The sequence below is a fragment of the Balaenoptera acutorostrata genome, chromosome 20 (genome assembly GCF_949987535.1).
Source record: "Balaenoptera acutorostrata chromosome 20, mBalAcu1.1, whole genome shotgun sequence".
NCBI lineage: Eukaryota > Metazoa > Chordata > Mammalia > Artiodactyla > Balaenopteridae > Balaenoptera > Balaenoptera acutorostrata.
The window spans coordinates 3,852,644-3,867,445 of NC_080083.1; the positions used below are offsets into that span (position 1 = coordinate 3,852,644).

The following is a 14,802-nucleotide window of genomic DNA, read 5'->3' on the forward strand; positions in this document are numbered from 1 at the left end:
TGACAAGTCAGGAGGTCAGAGAGGCCCCAAGGACCATTTCTACGGCGATGGTTTTGAAGGGAGGGGAAGGGAGAGACTGGGTGATCCAGAGCAGAGGGTGGGTGTCAGGCGGATTCTTTCAGGAGCGCAGGCTGCTTGCTTCCACCCCCTCAATAAGAAACATCCCCGGGCGGGGCGTTCTGCTCTCCTCCCAGCTCATGAAAGTGAGGCAAGCGTTATCGGTTCCACCAGGAACCGGAGATGGAGTCGAATGACGCCACACACACTACGGTTTGAGGTGCTGGTTTATTGCAGCAGGAAGAGAACCGACTCGCTTTACAAATCTGAGGGGTGTGGATGTCCCCACCAGACACACTCGTGCCACTTCCCACAGTGCGACCTGGACGCAGCCAAGAGGTGATGTTTCAGGTAAGCGGAGACAGAGATCAGATGCTACCTGCAATCGCTTTGGAAAGTTTTGAGAGAACAGGCGTATTGCAGGCACTGTTTAAGGGTTGCATAAATTCCCAAGTGGATTCCTTCGGGGGCACTGAGTAACTAACGTATCCTGTTAAGCTTCAAGATCTTCTGGCAAACGGGACAGACAGTGGACAAGCAGGTGGACGTGAGGGCTGAGGAGACTGCTGGTGGCGGAGGCCACCCCTGTCTGCGGGGACCCATGCGCCTCCCAGGACCATTAAGCATTCCTATCCGGAGTCCGGCTCCTGCTTCCGGCTCTCCAAGCCACCGGACGTGTGGAGGCTAATTTCTGAATTTAGAAGATGGCAGGATGGAAATGTGTTCCTCACTAAAGGGACAAGAATGTGAGCTATGTGGGCCGGCTGGCCCCTTTCTGATTTCCCTTCTCGCTCAGCCTTGAGCCGAGCTGATGACCGCAGCAGTGACTAGAGAGGACGAGATGGGTCAGAGCCGGAGGGATTTCTAGCTTTAAGTCTAGCATGACCCTTCCAGAAAGAAACGCTCTGACACCTCGCATATTTTAAAGTGAACTTTAAAGATGCCTTTGATTCCTTGGCGTTTCTGAAATGCCGATACGTGATAGGGTGGGCGGTGGGTGGTCCAGCCTGAGATTCCCCAGACAACCGTTTGGAATTCTTCCCGCAGACGCTGGGCAGCAGCATGTCCTTGGTGTTCTGTTATCGTCTGAGGGAAGATGAGGCTGAGGGTGTGTGTGGGACGGAGGAAGCTGGACCCGGGGGCCCTGGCTCATTCACAGGAAGGGGGGCTGCGACTGGCAGCCTGCATTGCTTCTGACAGCCGGCGAGGGACCAGAGGCCACGGAACCCCAGATACCAGCGTGCGAGTGTGCACCTCGGCCGGCCAGCCCGGTCGGCAGCTGGGGAGCGTGCGTGGAGGGGCTACGAAAGGAAGGTGCGCTCGCACTTCTACCTGAGGGAGAGGACAAGTGGGTGGGGTTAGAGGAGGAACTCCGTAAAGACCCTCAAAGAGGAATGCTCTCCTTACGTAAACCTGCGGAGCCAACCCAGTTCTTATTTGGGGAGCATTTTGGATATCACCGTGGAAAGAGTTGTCAAGTGATCACCGAGCACCAAATTAGTTTACAATCTCGTTCTCAACGTAGCGACTTCTCTCCTGGTGCTTTGGAATTACCAAAATATCCTTGCCTAACAGCAAAGGGAAAAAAAAAAAAACCTGTGCGTCTCCCTGGATGTGTTTCGCTTCTCCCCACGCGCCGGTCTGCCGTCAGCTCTGCGGCCCCCCCGCGTCGCCCTGCGCAGCCGGCCGCTTGCAGGTCAACATCAGCAGCAGGAACAGGGGCAGGTGCCAGAGGCTGCAGAAGAACAGCTTCCGGGAGCTCTTCCGGTCTGCGTCCCTGTAGAACCGAAAGCCGAGGTAGGAAATGTACAGGTTGATGGGGAGGGCGATGACGGGGAAGGTCCACGTGGTGACGTCCAGGGCGGGGGCCGCGGCGGACATTGCGACCAAGGCCAGGCAGTGGCGCAGGGCGACGCGCCGGCACAGGTCCGGGTGGGTGACCGACATCATGCAGTAGCCGCCCCGGGAGTAGTCTTCGCGGAGGCCCCAGCTCAGCGCGTTGAAATGAGGAAACTGCCAGGAGTAGAGGATTCCTCCCAAAAGAAAGGCTCCTGCACAGAGGTTTGGGGAAGCAAGACACGTTGCCATCAGAGATCTACAGAGGCCCCCTTTCCGACAGCTGCCGGCCCTGGCGGTGCGCTCCCACCCCGCGAGCCGGACTCCCTCGGGTCCTCGCGCGTCTGCGCTGCCCTCCCTGCTCGGAGATGGAGGCGGGCGGGGGCGGGAGGCTTCCCACAAGGGTGAGCACCTGTGGCACCTGACCGCCCCCCGCCCCCTGCGGTGCCAACACCGCGACAACAAGGGAGGTCACGTTCAGGGGTGGCCCAGTCCCAGAGGGCCTTCAGGGCCGGGCTTTTAGCTCTGTTTCCACCAGCCGGCTCGCGAGTGAGGGGCTTGGGCAGCGAGGTGGAAGGCCGCTCCGGGCAGGTGGCAGCCCCCCGCTCGGCACCGACAGAACCGCAGTCCTTATGGGCGGCACCGGGGGACGCGGGGGCAGCAGGCGGGGCGCACGGCCCTCACCGCAGGGAGGGCGGGGGCCTCCCCAGCGCAACCTGAATACGCAGAGCGGCGCAGGGGCAGAGGCTCTGCGGTTTCTCAGGACAGATGGACACCTGGGCACCCTTTCTCCGGAACTGGATCTTCCCCCCAACACGGTGGGGTGAAGGCTGCCAGTTACTGAGTGCCTCCTCCTTCTAACAAAGACTTCTACAGTCACCTCACTTAATCCGACTGCAGGACTTGAGGTAGGTTTTATAATCCTCATTAAGCAACCGAATCAGATGATGCTACGTTCTCCAACAAGAGGTGAAGGAGGAACTCAGCGGGAGCCCGTCTGCTTTCAACCCCGGCTCCCCCGCGGCACTGAGCCGGGTTTCCGGAAGGGGCTACAGCCATTCCTGAGCGGACGGTTCATTCCTCCTCTCCTGACACAGGGCGCGTTCCCCGAGTGCCCACTGAGAGGCGAGCGTGGCCTAGGCACCGCGGATGCAGCGTGAGCGCCAAGCCACGTGGGCCGAGTTCCCCCAGAGCCGGGCATCCAGAGGCCCACGGCGGCTGTGCAGAAGCATGTGCAAGGGGGGCACAGGGCACGGGGCGCAGCGCGTGGAGCGAAGCAGACGTCTAGAGGAGGACGTCTGCGCCCAGGGAGGAGTGACCAGGCCAGTGCGGTAATCAAGGCCCCCGGGCAGGAGGCGCGGCAGTCAAGGCATGACAGGAAGGCTAGGGCATGTGTTAGGATCCACAGAGCTGTACAACAAAACAACAAGGTCGATTTTACTGTATGATAATTTAAAAAGTAAATTAAAATAAAGAAGGCAGGCGTGTGTCTGGAGTGCAGAGAGCAGCGGGGCCAGGCTCCAGGATCAGCCAGAGGGACGGGCAGGGCCACCTGCCCCCGCTCTGCAGGCGGTGCCAAGGACTGTTCCATCCTAGAAGCAGCAGAAAGCCATGGAGGGGTCTTAACGCGTGAGTGCACGTGTGTGTGTGGTGAGAGGGGCTGAGGAAAGGGGCCCTGGTGAAAGGACACACTGGAGGGGCCCAGGCAGCTCTGGACGGATCACTCAGCAGAGGAGAGGAGAGGAGAGTGAGGACCAGGGCGGTGACAGTGGAGCAGGAGAGATGGGCTGAGAGGGACCAAGGAGGCAAAGGTGACAGGACGTGAGTGCAGAGAAGGGAGGGACGCGTCGGGAGCGATTCCTGGGCCCAGGGGTGCCCGGAGACCCCGCGCCCTAGAGGACACACCCGGAAGCCGTGCAGGGCAGCTCCTGAGGGTAACTCCGGTGTGTTCGGTCTGACACGCCCTTGGGACATCCACAGGGCAAGTTGTGAGGAGGGTATGGGCTGCGATGCGTCCCCCACGGAGTGAGCCACCTGTCCCGTCATTACCTATTTCCTTTTCCCTCCGGGATGTGAACTCCGTGAGGGTCTGTGCCTCTTTCTTTCATCTCCAGAGAGAAGCGCTGCATACCATGGGGCAAAGGGTCCTCCAGCCCAGCCCCAGAGCCCATGTGCACAGAGAACTGCTCCACAAAAGCCATTCCCAAGACCCCCGTTTCCAGCACTGACGTGTGAACCTTAGGACCGTCTACTGCCCCCGCTTCCGTCCTCCTCGGAGGGTCCCGGACACGCTGACTCACTCGGGGTTCCCTGTCTCTCAGACCCCCACCTGCCTCTGGGGCCCCTGATCCGAGAACTGGGAGCTTGAGGACCCACTGGAACCCACCCTGGGAAGCACTGTCCTGCAGGGGGCTTGAGCATGTGCACCCGCTGTCCTATCTTAGGTGGTGACGCAGATCTTCTGAGCCCCTCGTCTGTGGGAATGTGCAGAAAAAGAGGGCGAGGTCCGGGGTGGGGGGGCAACTGCTAACACAGGACCCTCACCAGGAGAGAACACAGTCAAATCATTGAGAGTCCTCCAGAAAGTAAGTGTGGGCTCCAAGTCCTGCCACGCACCTGCCGGCGAGGATCAGAGGAGGGAACCCGCTCTTCATTTTGGATCTTTATTTGTGAGTCAACCAACGCCTGGTCAGCCTTCCAGTCCAGGAGGAAAATAACAAAGGCTTGCCCTTAGGGTCCCTGTTTTGGTAGGGTGGCTGTCACATCCCCCCCAGACCATTTTAACCCCGTCTATAAGTAGCACATATATACATCTTCGTTCATGTAGACACACTCCAGTTTGAACAGCAAAAGCAGCAGCTACTGGGACTTCCCTGGCGGTCCAGTGGTTAAGACTCTGTGCTTCCACCGCAGGGGACGCAGGGTCGATCCCTGGTTGGGCACCTAAGATCCTGCATGCTGCGGGGCCAGGAAAAAAAAAAAAGCAGCAGCTACTATTTGTTGAATCTGGTGGCAAACAGAGGACGGCGTCAGCCACCCACCAGGTATGACCCTGGAGGCCAGAGAGGCAGCGGCCAAAGCGACAGAGCCCTGCACGGGGTCCAGCGGGAGGCGCACAAGATGAGGCGACACTGACGGCTGCTACTCAGAGAATCAAGAGGGCGGCAGGGCGGGCGACCTGGGAGTGGCTGCTCAGGGAAGGCGTCCCCAAAGGTGGCGTGTGAGCCACGTCCCAACTGCACTGATCCTGGGAAGAGTCACTCGTCGTGTCTCTGGGAGACGTGCAGGCTGCGGGGAGGCATGGGGAGTGAGGAGACAGCCAGCAAGGGCGGGGCCGGGTCTCAGGGTGCCTGCACACCCGATGGGGAGGGGCAACTCCCCCAGAGCAGCGGAGAGCAGGGAGGGGGGACAGGCGGCAGAGACCACCGAGGGGACAGGTGGTCGGGGGGCACTGGAGTGGCACACACTGATGCCTTTTCCTCCGGGGGGACCCGCACGGTTCACAGTGGAGACGTGAAGGTTCCATCTGTGGCCGTTTTAGGTTTGCCCATCAGACATCCGTCCTCACGAAGGCCTGGAGGCTTGCGCGCAGGCCCGCGGAGGGGAATCACGTGCATGCGCTCCTGCTCCCGGCACCGTCCTACAGGCACAGCTGCTCTCATCTCATAGATGAGAGAGATTAGGTAACTTGCCCAAGGCTATTCAGCACCCCTGGCAGCACGTACCAGCACCTCCTCCTAGAAAGCTGTTGCCAGACAGCAATTGAAAACGGTAACAAGGGACTGCCAGGTGGCCATCAGAATGCCAGTGGAGCAGGGTAGAGGAAGGCTCGCCGGAAGGAGAAATCCTGTTTACTAAAATAAGAGTGCTGGTGCCTTAAAAAAAAAAACACCAAGGTTGTTCAATTACAAACACACAGGTAATATTTTTCTTGACAGTGAGCACCCTTGGGGAATTAGCCAAGACAGAAGGGGAGCGGGCACCACCCAGGTACAAGTGAAGTGGAAAACAGAGCGACAGAAGGCGACTTCTCCTTCCTATTCCGATGGCAAAATAGAGCCGTCTCTGGATGTCAGAGGGGCCAGCACAGAGGAGGCAGCGTGACTGGTTCTCGGGGCACCGGGCCACTCGGAGGCTTTGAGCGCAGCCCTAGCCCGGGGGGGCCGACAAGACCAAGCTGTGTCCCCACAGGAATGGCATCAGGGATCACGTAGAGATGGGGGAGGGGATAGGTAAGTCAGGGCTCAGGGGCTGTTTTGCTCTTGCAATAGCCGAGAAAGAGCCAATTCAGCCAGGAAACCAGGCTTGAAACGGTTAAGACATCAGGCTCCCACGTGGAATCTTACTTGTCTTTCTCAAAAGCCCTCTTTTTTCCTGTGCCAATTGGAGTATTCTGTTTTGCTCAATACACGTTTTTAGTTATGCTTCTCCTTCAAATAACATAATTTAAAAAAAATCCCTTTCGTAAGAGTGGCATGCTGCTTTCTCTGGGAGAGGAAATTGGGTAGGGGTTTGGGTCATGTCACAGATGAAAGAGCTTTAGAAATCACAGCTTAGCTTTCAAGGAGTGTAATCAGAAAACCCCACCTCACACAGCTCTCCTGGATGGGCTGCAAGGCCTCTGCTCCTGTAAAAGATGTAAAACAAATGACTGTCTCCATCAAGATAAGGCGAGCTAGAACAGGAAGGCTGGAATTAGTCCAGGGGCCTTGGGGGAACCCACCTTCCTCGTGGGGGGAACATAAAGCCCTCGGTTTCCTGACTCAAAGGCTTCACCTCAGCCTCACCCCCACAAAGCAGTCTGTTTTTACTGGGCCCATGGTCTGTGACAACAAATATTTACTGTTTGCCCACTATAGGGCAGGCATGGTCTACTCTCAAGGCCTCTGCTGGAGTCTGGCCAGGGACAGAGACAACACACAAGGGATCACAGCCCAGGAATGTCACCTCCGGTGCAGGGCTTCAGGGGAGCACACAGGAGCAAGACCTCAGTCGGCCCTGGAGAGGTCAGGGAAGGCTTCCTGGAAGAAGTGATATGTAAACTGAGATTCAAAGATGGTCTCTGAGGTTCAATCCATTCACACAAGCCATGTGTTTTCTCCTTCTTTTCAATGTGTTTTCTCATTTTCCTACCGGTCTGCAGAATCTTCATACATACTTGGTTTAATCGCATCCAGAAGAAATGTCTGCTTCCTTTCTCTTAATCAAATATCTGTTGGTCTATGAATAGACAGGATACGGGAACCTGTGAGATTGTTGGCCTATCTGTGCAAACGGACTCTCCAGAGGACAGCAACTTCCTGAGATTGTGACGCCACGATCCCAGCTTGGAGGCAACTCCAGAGAAGGGCCAGGTGTCTGCGGCCTTACTTCCTTCCCTCCACACACAGAAAACAGAGGTGAGCTCGTCGACTGTGCTGTGTGTGACCAGCTGAGGGGAACCCTTATCTCCTGGCACCCTCTCCGATCAGGGGGACTCCTTAGGTGAGGCAAGGCCAGCCAGTGTCTTCCCAGTGACTCTTGGAAAATACTCTCGGAACATCTCCCAACCATCTCTACGCCACGCCGGCAGGCGGAGACCCTCACCCTTGTCCCCTCTGCTCAGGTCCGTAGCGTACTTCCATCATTTTGTTGGCAAACAAAGCCAAGGCAATCCCAGCCAAATGGCTTCCCGACAGAGTGGAGACAAAAGTCTCCAAGCTGGAGCTCTGACACTGTATGGGCTCTTCCAAAACACAGTCCTCTGGAATGGAGCTCAGTGGTTTCAGCTCGCTTTCTCTGCTGCCTGGCGGGCTTACGTTCAACCCTTCCCACCCCGACCCCAACCATTCACTGCCCTTCGCTGCCCGCGCAGGGACTTGAAAAGGAGGAGAGACGCAGGTCCAGTGAAGCCCGTGCTGCGCTCGGGCAGTCCTCCCTCTGCGGACAGTGGGCTTCCTCTCCACGCGGCCCTCAGCAGCTTTGGGGTGTCATGCTCATGTAAACTGGGGCTGGCTGGGGGAGCACAGCCACGTCCAAAGCTTCATGGTCAGCGATTTCAAAGCCCTTCTTTTGAGGATGAACACAAGGCGCCTGTGGGACAGGTCAGCCTCCCCCACGTGATGAACTTCCACGGCGCCGCAGAAAAAGGGAAGAGGATGGGGGCCAGTTCATCAACTGCATGGCGACAAAGGGGAGATGGAAAGTCCCCTGGAAATAGGAAATAGAGTCGGCAATGGCCGCCTGCCCTTGAAGAATGCTCTGGCAGTGACTGGGGAATGGTGAAGAGGCACGGCGAGGAGAGGGGATGCTCTCCCTGCCCTCCCCCCACGGTCCACTCCCCGCGGTCCCCGCCCCGCTGTCCACGCCCCGCCGTCCATGCGGAGCCACCCGGGGTTTCATGTGAAGCACAGTCGGAAGCAGAGGCAGCACGAAGCCCCGACTCTGAGGAAGGTGACCCCTCTCCTCCGCTTCCCCCCGCTTCCCTGGGGGCTCCGAGCCTCTGTGGGTGCTCCAGGAAACTCACCTGCTCCCCACTCCTCAGCTCACACTTGAAGGCCTGTCCCTTTATCACCCGAGCATTCATCTGTTTGTTGAACAGAACTGATTAAATGTGCACTGCGGGCCAGGCCTCATCTACTGCGGTCCAGCTCCTGTGATCCTGCCCAACTACGCGACCCGGGGGTGACAAGGCCGGGCGCATTTTGTGCCAAACGGTCGCCAATTACACCCCCGACCTCCGGCTCGCTGTGTGTTTCTCATACTGTCCTTCTCAGACTTTTGTTTCTTCATCTTTGAAGAGAAGAGGGCTCTAAATATCGTTTGGTTTGCTAATATTCCTGTAATGTCTCTTGGTCACTCTGTCTTTAGAAATGTCATTTATCTTAATCAATCTCAAGCTCTAAGACTAGTTATGGAAAAATCTCACACAAAAGGAATTTACTCGTTTTTGAGTTTGATTTCAAAGTGAGGCAGTGTTTTAAAGGAAATCTTCAAAAGGGCTTGGGTTAAACAGTGCCTGGTACTTGTAAGCCCTCAATAAATATTTGTGGAATGAATGAGTGAGTAAATTCTATTCTACCTTCTCATCCCAGAATAAAGGAGGTAAATAAAGGGAAACAGTATTTAACATTTTGTAGTTTACCAGCTGAGACTAAAAAAACTCATTCTCTTTTTGTTACTAGAACCATCCATCTGTCAAATGTCACTTCCTGATAAGAGTCTGTCTCCAGAGTCCTCATTTGTAACTGAATGTTGGCTGACATAATTAATGTTGACCACGCAACAACATCTGAATTACAAACCAAAGGCCATTTACAAATCTCTTCAAGGCAGTCACCAGAAGCATGCCATGAACACCCAAGACCGGGGATTTATTCAAATATAGGAAAATGACAAAACAGAATCTGAGCCTTTTTAAGAAATGGGGGCGATGGGAAGAGAGGTGGCTTTGGCACGGGGGAGGGGGAAGGGACTTTAACCCGAAGGCTTCTGGATAAACTAGACCGTCTCTGGAGGTGAACGCTGTTGAGAGGCTACCGTGTGCGGCTGCAGGCCGGGCCGAGCAGGAGCGTCTGTGGTCGGGCACTTATCCGCGGTGCGCCCCCCACCCCCAGACCCCTCCCCAGGGCGTGCAGGTCACTCGTCTCCTTGCTGGCCACTGCCTGCAGAGTCAAAGCAAGCATTTCCGTTCCTAAGGCAGCAAGCTGGCTGCACCATGGGCCAGCCCTCTTACTGGGCCTTCCTGAGTTTTAGTTGCTAAGCATTTTTAATGTTTTCTGTTAACAGCAGTTAAGCACCCCCCCCCCGCCCCCCCAAAAAAAAGCAAAGTAATTAGGCAGGTGGGAGGAAAGGTCTAAGCCTGGGTCTCAGAGGAGAACGGACACAGGAGAAAATTCCACTGTAATGATCACCTCTATTGACACACAGCGCGCTTTTGGGGCTGGGCCCCGGCTGGGGCTGGCACACTCTGAAACAAAAATTCCACTGGGAGAGAAGAGCTAGCTGTGCACAGTTCTTTGTGCAGCTACAGAGCAGCAAACACCAAGAACACCTAATGTTTGTTTAGCTTTTACAATTTCCATCTGTTAGTCTGTTTGTCTTCACCTCACCCCCTCCCCCTGCCCATCAATCTCGCCTCACTCGCCCACCCACACTGAGCTGGATTCTGAAGGGTCACATCAAGCACAGGCTTTGGACCCACACCACTGGGGCATCTAGAACAGCGAGAAATTCTTTTCCACTAGTGGTAAAAATAAACAAAACCACCAACAACAATGCTGTTGTGGGGAAAAGAAATCAGAACCCCATGGCTGTCTTATGTTTCAAGTCTTTACTGGAGGCGGGAAGGCAGCACCGTCTCTTCCGTGCTCGGGCCCCTGGAGGTCTTGATTGGCCCCGTGGCCACCACAAAAACCACAGAAAGATCTAGATGCTAAGAAGGGAGAAAGGGTGCTTCCGAACACTGCATTTCTTCACTCTGTCGGCCGTCTGGGAAGCACGTGGTTTTCTGTAGCTACAAACCTGGTATCTTTCCTCCCAACCAGAGTCAGTTCCTTCGAGGCAGGACCCTGAAGGTGAGGCTTCAGGATCCCCATCGCACACGGCCCCGAGCTGCTGCCCCTCCAATCGTAACCAATGTCTGCCAAGCCCCAGGAAAGGGCTTTAGCCCAAGTCCACCTGGTCAGGGGGATGGCGACTGAAATGAATGCCGGGGCTGGTATGCGGCGTCCTGGGGCGGAGGCACGGATTTCGGTCGGTGTAGACTCGCATGCCTACCAACCCCTGTGCACACACTTTCCGCTGCTTGGAAAGCACTTTCCCTCCTCAACTAAACGGGCCGTGACTTAACTCAGAAGTCAGTCGTCTCCGAAGTCTTCCTGGGCCGATTTGGGGGCCAATTTAAGAGAGCCCGGAGCCCCCGCTAAAGCTCTCTGCTCAGGGAAATACTTGATCACCGGCCTGCCTCTCCCTGAAGACTCTGAGACGTGAGACACAAGTGAGAACCGGGACTGGGTTTCAGTGACCCTGCATCTCTCAGGGCCCCGCACGCAGTGGCGGCTGGGGGGACGGTTCGGGAAGGCGCGAGCCGAGCGGGCCTCTGTCACCTCTGTCACCCACCTCCCCCTCCCTCCCCAGCAGCAAGCTCGGCAGAGTTTTCCAAACACTTCTCTCCTCGTGGCTGCTCCACAGTGACGGGTTTTTGGAGGTTTAAAGACAAGATGGTTCGCAGATACCACAGAAGAAAGGAAACATTGCTGGCTGTTTTTTCTCAGAAGGCCTCCTTCAAACAAACACGTCCCCTGAGATAAGAACCCAGAAGGGGTACAACAACCTCGGTGAATAATACAGATGACGCTGTTGGCACATCTCTGATGATACCATCTGCCACGCCCTTGGCCCAAATCCCTCGGTATTTCCCGGGCATTCTAACAGCAAGAGCGCTCGCTGGTTCTGCCTTTTCAGATTGGCGGTTCTCAAGTGTGGTCCCTGGACCAGGGGTATCAGCATCACGTGGGAACTTGTTAGAAATGCAGACTCTCAGGCACCGCCCCAGACCCACTGGGTCAGAAACTTTGGGGGAAGGGCCCAGGATCCTGAGTTTTAACAAGCCCTCCATCCAGGTGACTGATGTGCACTAAAGCTTGAGCACCATCGTGTTGGACTTTGGCTAGTGGCTGCCACAGTACAAAGTGCAGTTCGAGAAGATGGTAAAACTATATCAAGTCATAGCCGACTTAGTCCCTAAAATCCAGGAATAAAAATCTTTCAACTACATTCTCTCAGATTCTGCCTTATTTCTTTGTGTCATTTCCTTCTGTACTCATAGGTGATGCTCAATATATATCTGGCGATTGACCTTGGAATACCTTAGTTCTTTCATCTTTAAAACGGAAGCTACTTATTCACTGTTTCATTCATCCATTATTTCATTTACTCAATTCATTCAAAGATCTACTGCTTAGCTCAAGTTGGCTCTACCTATCGAATTAATGTTTTGAAACTTTTGAAGCAATTGCAAGCATTATTTAAAGTAGCATTCCTCTTTCTGTATAAACCTCACAAGGCTTTGGGTGTGTGATTTGATCTGTGGTGATTAAGGATTCTGGGGGCAGTAAACCATGTTGTCACTGTGTGCCCCACAATGCACCTTCAAGATTTATACAAAAGGGATATAATAGAAGTCAATCGCAAAAACTGCAAAAGGACCTTCTTTTGTGGCTATACAAACCTTTCAGGCTGCTCTGCTTTACGCCAGGGTCAGTTCAGGTAGATGAAGGGTCTCGTTTCTCAGGACAAACGTGCATTTTCAGGCCGCTACCTAAACAAGGTACAGCCTGCCCCTGAGCTGCTCCTCATGAATGAGTTTGTATACAAACGATTAACTTTGGATTGCAGAAACACTATACCTCAAATTAAAAAAAAAAAAAAAAATTAAATATGCCCATTAGCAGTTTGGCCAGATCCGGACTGTGGCTGAACAAATAAGGGCTCCACCTGGATGTGCGTCCTAAGTGGGAGGAACTGAAAAGCTCCTTCTCTCTCTGGCCTCCGGGGAGGCAGCTCGAACACATGCTGAAGCCCAAGCTCTTTGCAGGAAACTGCCAGGGGCCTCCAGCCTTCAGCAAGAACCTGGGTCCGAGGACCCTGCGTGACAAAGGTGACTGAGTTCTCCACGGCCCTGGACTGGACAGCCCTCACATACCTCCAAGCGATACCTGTCCCTGGGGCTGTCACACTTGGCCCTGACCCTGGCCCTGGCTGGGATTCCCTGGACAGAAAAGGTAGTTTTTGGTGCCTTGTTCCTTGTGACAGGTTTGAGGAAACTGAACGGGGTCTGGGCTGTGCCCATCAGGCAGGCAGGTGGCTTGGAGCAGGCACCCGAGGGCTTAGGCAGGAGGACATGGATGGAACAGAGCACACGGTGCGGGGCGGGCGGGGAGGCAGAGCCTGGGAGCGGCTCGCCTGCTTTCCAGTGTCCGGGCGATTGCTGGAAAGGCTTGGAGGGCACGGCAGGGGGCGGCTAGCTGGGTCAGGGTGGGGATCCAGGCGGAACTGAGCAGCAGGAATCTGACCAGGAGGTTCGGCAGTACCCAGGTGGGCTCTTTAAATTTACAGCTGACACCGGGGGTGGGGGGAGCTCATGCGTCATCTGGTCCAGGGATGCCAGAGCCGTCCGTGCTTTCCCCCCCACTTCCCTCACCCAAGACACAGATCGCTGATGGACCCAGTGCTCCTCCCCAATAAGCCAGGAGGCATCTGCCTGTCCCAAAACAACAGCCAGGGAACAATCGGGAACTGCTCAGAGTCTGCCAATGAATCACATCTCACGACCTTCCTTCATCTGTACTAATTAACACCAGCTTCATGACTGAGGGAGATTTAATAACAAGTCAGCAAATCCTCACAACAGCTCCATGAGAAGGGTCTTTCTAGCCCCAGGTGGGAGGCGAGGAGACACCGCGTAAGGAGGTCAAGCTTGGCTCTGAAGGGCAGCCAGCTAAGGGCGGGCGCGCTCTGAACCCAAGCCCCGTCCCCCAGGGCCGAGCCCTTCACCAAGGGGCTGATGCAGTCTCCCGCTCGCAGGAGACTGGCTTCAGGCTCATCACAGAACAAACGAGCACGTACGTTTCGAATATTATGTTCGCAGATTCATGAAACGCCAACATTTACAGGATATTAAAGCCATTGTAAGAGACAATCCGGTAAAGGTGCAATTGCCTTTGTAAGCTTCCAAATGGGAGTGTAAGAGCTTTTACAAAAACGTTTCAGAAACGTGGCTTCTAGGGCAACGGTTTATGGTCAACAGCTTTTTGATCGCTCATGTGAAAAATATGTACTTACATATATTGCAGGAAACCTCACCACTTCCTTCCTAAGCGTCAGTCAAAAACACTAATTACTTGACTAATTAGACTGTGAAACTTCCCTTACAGATGGTAAAAAGGAGCTATTTTCACCCCACAAATTTACTTGTGACATCCCAGCCAAAAAACTGGAGGAATGTTTCAATGGTTTTATTGTAGACAGCATGAAAAATGTAAGCAAATCATATAAAAATAAATTAGAAACTAATGAAAATAGTCTGTCCTCTCCTAAGGAGGGAAAATAGTCTGGTTCTGGGGGAGCGAAGAGCTGGTGCAGGAGGCCTGCTGACGAGGCAGCATCTGCTGTGCCCGGGCCGGCCCTGACCCCTCCTCCAGGACCGGGACCGACCCCACGCAGCACCAGGCCTGCCTTGGCTCCTGACGTTCAGGTGCTTTCTTCTCATTCTACCTGTTGCCCTTTGTTTTCTCTCGGCCCTTCCCTACTGGTGAGAGCACCTGTTCACCCGGAAGCCAGGCTGACACGGTCTCCCTGCAGCTCTGTGCTCGATACTTCCGACGGCCACAACCGCACACTTGCCAAAGGACTGGTACCGAATGGAACGGCACCTACCACCAAGTACCGCAGCTCAGGGAAGGAAGTGGCCTCTGACCAGCGGTGTTAGCGCATGGAAGAGCCCCTGAGCTCGCGGGGCCAGCACCCAGGCCCCGGGTCTGTGGAGAGACGCAGAAACACTCACCAGCATCCAGGCTGCCCGTGGCCGCGGTCCAGCCCATGAGGGGAGGGATGGCCCCCACGACAGCTCCCACCCACGTGTTGGCAATGCTGATCCTCTTGAGTGGGGTGTAGCAGCAGGTGTACAGGAAGATGTTGAAGAGCCCCAGAGCTCCGGTGAGTGGGTTTACGCCCCAGGTCAGAAGGGCGACTCCCGGAACTGCACAGCAAGCGGCAAAGGACACAGCTAGCAACGGGCTGGAAGAGAGCAGAGGACACAGGGCCGTCACCTTCAGCTCCAGGCGATCACGACGTGGGGCACAGGTACAGGGAAGCGAGCTGGGGGGCGGGGCTGGCCTGGCCTCTGCCCTGAACCAGGACATCCTCCGG

The 14,802-nt window shown here is 55.3% G+C and overlaps 1 protein-coding gene across 2 annotated transcripts in view; it reads right to left on the reverse strand.

Moving 5' to 3' along the window:
- Positions 1 to 268: 268 nt before the first annotated feature.
- The window catches only part of LOC103013334 (protoheme IX farnesyltransferase, mitochondrial), a 110,551-nt gene continuing 96,017 nt past the window's right edge, over positions 269 to 14,802 (reverse strand). For both annotated transcript variants that reach the window (XM_007175295.2, XM_057535566.1), the window contains 2 exons: positions 14,438 to 14,670; positions 269 to 2,108 (listed from right to left, as the gene is read on the reverse strand). In XM_007175295.2, coding sequence (XP_007175357.2) covers positions 1,705 to 2,108; positions 14,438 to 14,670 — 637 coding nt within the window. In that variant the 3' untranslated portion in view covers positions 269 to 1,704. The remainder of the gene's footprint in view (positions 2,109 to 14,437; positions 14,671 to 14,802) is intronic.